At 41.9% G+C, this 5,587-nt stretch overlaps 1 protein-coding gene across 1 annotated transcript; it reads right to left on the reverse strand.

Annotated features, from left to right (window-relative positions):
- On the reverse strand, positions 1 to 5,219 carry LOC141762773 (uncharacterized). The gene is made up of 3 exons (XM_074626829.1): positions 4,874 to 5,219; positions 3,362 to 4,453; positions 1 to 200 (listed from the first exon to the last, which is right to left on the reverse strand). Exons 1-3 carry the CDS (start codon positions 5,217 to 5,219, stop codon positions 1 to 3), a joined length of 1,638 nt encoding a protein of 545 aa, XP_074482930.1.
- Between the last annotated feature and the right edge of the window lie 368 nt (positions 5,220 to 5,587).

Here is a 5,587-nt window from a genome sequence, read left to right on the forward strand (position 1 = left end):
TTAACCAAGTGCTTGTTTTTCTTCTTTCCCTGTGCAGGTGTTCAGCATCCTGGCTTTCCAGCTCCTGTTCACCTTCAGCGTGGTATGTGTGTTGTTGAAGGTGAGGAGATGCAGACCAGCATGTGCCTCAGTTTCTTCATCATCTTCGTCGTGGCGGCCACCGCCCTCAGCTGCTGCAAGTCCTTCCGTCGGCGTCACCCCTGGAACATCATGGGACGGGTGGGTTACAAATACAGATATACTGTAGATACCGTCACAGATATCTATATTTAAAATTTACAACTTAACATTTAAATAATAGACTAAAAGCACAGTTAACCCTGACAATATGATAAAAAATAATCATAGCTTTGCAGTTTAAAAGGAAATATATATCGGATATGAAACACCTGAGGTGCAATCACTTCCTGGAAAGAACAGTGAAATGTAGGCGAGCTGCTCTTTTCTAGAAAAACTAAAAAGTAGTAATGATAAAACATGTTGGCTAATTTTCTATTCACTGCTTGGTGTTTGAAGCAGTTAAACTTGTGAAGCTATCTATGAAGCAAAAGCAATCTCAGATGATATTAGAGATGTTTAAAGGTATAGTTGTAGTGGGGTTGTATGAGGTACTTATCCATATTAGGTGTATTACCTATAGATGGTGGTCTGCACGCCCCCAGGTTGGAGAAATAGACTGGAGTACCGACACCGGAGCTGTGGACTTGGACGACAGAAAAATGTATTTCAGCCAACTAAAAGAAAGGCTCACCTAAAAAAAAATCAATATCTGTTTAAGTGTACGCTATATTTAGAATACTTTCACCACTTTATCTTCCCGTTCTCGCCCTTTCCTTTTCCTTTCCAATGGGGAACTGAACTGAAAGAGAAACTTATATATGTGGACCGTAGTGGAACAGACTTGTTTTGACAGCTTCTGTGCCGATATAAGGCAGTTTAAACTGAAGCGATTTATGGGACCTAAGATTATAACTGTTTTGCAGAAATACAAACTTCTGGCTTAAGTAAGTGAAATTTGCCAGAGATGATCGTATAGACTAAATGTCGTAATCTACGCAAAGTGAGGGATGACCATCCTACCATGCTTTATAAGGTACAATGGTCGGTCCTGAAGCTAGAATTAGTGACCTCTAACTGCTGCCATGAAGCTGTATGGACTTAGAAACAACCATTGGGCACTGATGGGCATTTCACTGAATTGCTTGTTCTGCCAGCAAGGGGGAAATAAAGTTTCTGTCTTTCAAGATAATCAAACATGCAGCATTTCAGTGTGATTTTAAAATCTAAACAGCAGACCGGATGGGAATGAGCCCTAGGAGACTCTTCTAGCGATGGGATGCTGCGGAGAAACTGCTCAGAGTGATGCTGGTAATCCAGCTGTTTATGCACTCCATAAATAAACTCTTTCAATAAATAAAGTTCTTTGTACCAGAAATATCACAGCTCCATTACAGGAAACATGAATTGAACTGCCTTCCTTTTTATAGGTGCTGTAAGGCATGACACTTTAGACATTATTGTAATTATTTCATTTATTTTATTTATTCCTTGATATTTAAATGAGGCCAAGATAGGACACCATTACAAGGTTACCGAAGTAAAAATATGTACTTGTGTAAACGAAATAGAGATATATTTGTTTTTGGTGGCCTAGACTTAGCGCTCTTTAGAACACACATTGTTAGTGTTAAGAAATGAATACGATTTTGAGATTAACACAATTATCAGATTCAACCAGCAAGACTTCTAATGCTTCAATGATTAAATTCTAATTTAAGCTAATGAATGACAATGGAGTGACGGTGACATACATGGCAGTGTGGTAAAAAGGCACACGCATACATGACAGTGGAAAACAGAAGCTAGAAACAATCTAACCAAACACTTTCAGATGTCGGCTAACTCTCAGCTAAATGTATATTCAACTCTCGACTCTGCTCCACTAATTGCCAGGAATTGTAATATTAGCCTAAACCACAGTGATGTAATTACTGAATTTGGAAAACAGTTGTTTTAAAGTAATCTATGGACTTGTGATGCAACATAATTTCTGAATGTAATATCTGAATATGAAGCCAAGGACGTTTTGAACATAGTCCTTCAGTCTTTCCATTTCTAAGTCATGCCTACCATCTAGTGTTTGGAGGAAGAAGTGACATGTGACCATTGAGAGACACATACTATCAATACACTGCATATAATTCTGTCATCTGCCCACTGTGGAATTAAAACTAACTTGAGAAATGCTTTGGCAGTTTGGGGGCGGAAGAGGAAGGCTAAAAGCAAGTAGACAGTTACTGCACCGGCACATTTATCTTGAGTCAGGGGGAGATCGACCTCATTTTATGTGTTTTATGTGTTCCTGTATTTTTACTTGTTCTACATTGTGCTCCACAATGTCTCCACGCTTTCATCGCTGTTGAACAATTAGATGTTACCAGTGAATATGGTTCGACTACAAGTGATGCCAGTGCAGGATTGGTGGAGGTTCCCCTTGAGTGTGCAGTAATATTTTACATAATGTGTGTGTGCAACATAAATGTATTGCATGTTTCTTTGTAAGTGAAGTGTTCATTTTGTATTTCGTTTTTCAATTTTGTCATTATTATGGTACTCAAGTGTTCTTATCTAATGTCTTTTTCATTTTACAGATTCAATTTCCCTTCCAAATTCTTGTTGTTATTAATTATTTATTTATTTATTTAATTGAATTTTTTTAAACATTCACACAAAAAGCTCATTCACACACCGATGGCACAGCCTTCGGGAGCAATTTTGGGATCAGTATCTTGCCCAAGGACACTTCAACCTGCGGACTGGAGGAGCCGGGGACCGAACTACTAATCTTCACGATTAGCAGACGACCCTCTCTACCTCCTGAACAACAGCTGCCCGTACCTCTCACCCACTAGGAGCCTTCACAGCTCACGTCAGGTGAGAGGTCATGATTCACACTCACACCTATAGGCTGCATGTCTTTGGACTTTGGGAGGAAACCGGAGCAACCGGAGAAAACCCCCATGCAGACACAGAGAGAACATGCAAACTCTACACAGAAAGGCCCCACAGACAGTGCTCACCACTGCTCCACCGTGCCCATTCATTTATAAATATAAATTATGTTTATCACATTCATAATCTATATTTATAAATTACTTTGTTGTTAGGATTTAAAGTGGAGTTGTAGTTTGTAGGGATTGTAGTTTACATTAAAAAGGTATTTCAAAGTTGTTGGCGTAGGGCAGTAGCTGGCAGTAGGTATAGTCCATCAGGTAGTTACACCCTAGGCCTACACCCACAGCGGTGATGGCAAGCGGGAGACCTACTTTCAGCAGACATTTAGCAGAACGGCACAAGAAACTTCTGGTCCGAGACACAGAAGCTGGAGACTCTGGGAGGCTCTCATCGCTCTGATACCCAGATGTCGTCTCAGAGAAGTTCTCATCTCTCTGCTGCCCAACGCCAGCTACTATCTCCTCCTCTTGCCTCGCCTCTTGCTGGTGTTTAAGATCACGGACTGATTGCTTCAAATCGGTTGTTAGGATGTAACATTCTTCTAACTGTTCCTGATAATAAGCAATTTTCCCGATTTGGATGGCTTTGTGCTCGTCCATTTGGAAGATTTGTTCGTTAGCCAGCTCCATTTGGGACTGGAGATCCTGAACAGCTGTCTTCAGGTTTCTCGTCTCCTCATTTTGTTTTGCTGTCAGAGACTCAAGTCGAGCCAGCTCATTGGTGACGTTCCTGTTCTGCTCACTCAGAGAGACTTCCTTTTTCAGAAGATCATGCAGTGCTTGACTCATCTTTTTTCCAGCACAGGTCAGATTCTGTATTTCCTCGCCTTTATCCCTGATGAGTTCCTCACTCCGTTGTAATTCTTCAGTCTCTGCTTGTCTCAGTGATTCAATGCGAGCCACCTTCGCGATAAGGCTCTGGTTCTCATCAGCTGTGATTTTCCCGTTTTTCTGCAGTTCTTGAACTTGTTTCCGCAGATTCTCATTCAGAGACTCAAGTTGAGACACCTCATTGGTGGCGTTCCTGTTCTGCTCACTCGGAGAGACTTCCTTTGTCCGAAGATCATGCAGTACTTGACTCATCTCTTTTCCAGCACAGGTCAGATTCTGTATTTCCTCATCTTTATCCCTGATGAGTTCCTCACTCCGTTGTAATTCTTCAGTCTCTGCTTGTCTCAGTGATTCAATGCGAGCCACCTTCGCGATAAGGCTCTGGTTCTCATCAGCTGTGATTTTCCCGTTTTTCTGCAGTTTTTGAACTTGTTTCCGCAGATTCTCATTCAGAGACTCAAGTTGAGACACCTCATTGGTGGCGTTCCTGTTCTGCTCACTCAGAGAGACTTCCTTTTTCTGAAGATCATGCAGTGCTTGACTCATCTCTTCTCCAGCACAGGTCAGATTCTGTATTTCCTCATCTTTATCCCTGATGAGTTCCTGACCTTCTCTTACCTGGTGCTGAAGATCAACGCCAGCTAGTATCTCCTCCTCTTGCTGGTGTTTAAGATCATAGAGTGATTGCTTCAAATCGGTGTTTAGGATGTAACATTCTTCTAACTGTTCCTGATAATAAGCAATTTTCCTGGTTTGGATGGCTTTGTGCTCGTCCATTTGGAAGATTTGTTCGTTAGCCAGCTCCATTTGGGACTGGAGATCCTGAACAGCTGTCTTCAGGTTTCTCGTCTCCTCATTTTGTTTTGCTGTCAGAGACTCAAGTCGAGCCAGCTCATTGGTGGCGTTCCTGTTCTGCTCACTCAGAGAGACTTCCTTTTTCAGAAGATCACGCAGTGCTTGACTCATCTTTTTTCCAGCACAGGTCAGATTCTGTATTTCCTCGCCTTTATCCCTGATGAGTTCCTCACTCCGTTGTAATTGTTCAGTCTCTGCTTGTCTCAGTGATTCAATGCGAGCCACCTTCGCGATAAGGCTCTGGTTCTCATCAGCTGTGATTTTCCCGTTTTTCTGCAGTTCTTGAACTTGTTTCCGCAGATTCTCATTCAGAGACTCAAGTTGAGACACCTCATTGGTGGCGTTCCTGTTCTGCTCACTCAGAGAGACTTCCTTTGTCTGAAGATCATGCAGTGCTTGACTCAACTCTTCTCCAGCACAGGTCAGCTTCTGTATTTCCTCATCTTTATCCCAGATGAGTTCCTCACTCCGTTGTAATTGTTCAGTCTTTGACACACGGACGAGATGTGATTTCTCCATCGCTGCGCGGCGCATAGCGTTGTGTAAATAATTTTGAGACATCGCGGTTGTTCTCAAAACTCTTCAAATCGCAGGTTGCTAAATCTTAAAATAATATGAGAATCCCTGGATTGTCTAGCTATGGTTTGTTCCTGAACACACTCTTCCTTTGATCTGCTGTGACGTCATAACATTCCAGTGGCTGTGATCGTGACATGAGGTCATGACATTCATGCGCCGTTCCACGCATGCGCATAGAATATCATGACGCTGCATCATAACATTCTATGCGCATCTGCTTGAGCCATAGCATGTTTTTTTTTTTAAAAAGACACTAGCTGTGTTCTATCTGAGATGGACACATAATGGCGACTGAAAGACTGACAAAA

The sequence above is a fragment of the Sebastes fasciatus genome, chromosome 3, assembly GCF_043250625.1.
Source record: "Sebastes fasciatus isolate fSebFas1 chromosome 3, fSebFas1.pri, whole genome shotgun sequence".
In the NCBI taxonomy this organism is placed as follows: Eukaryota; Metazoa; Chordata; class Actinopteri; order Perciformes; family Sebastidae; genus Sebastes; species Sebastes fasciatus.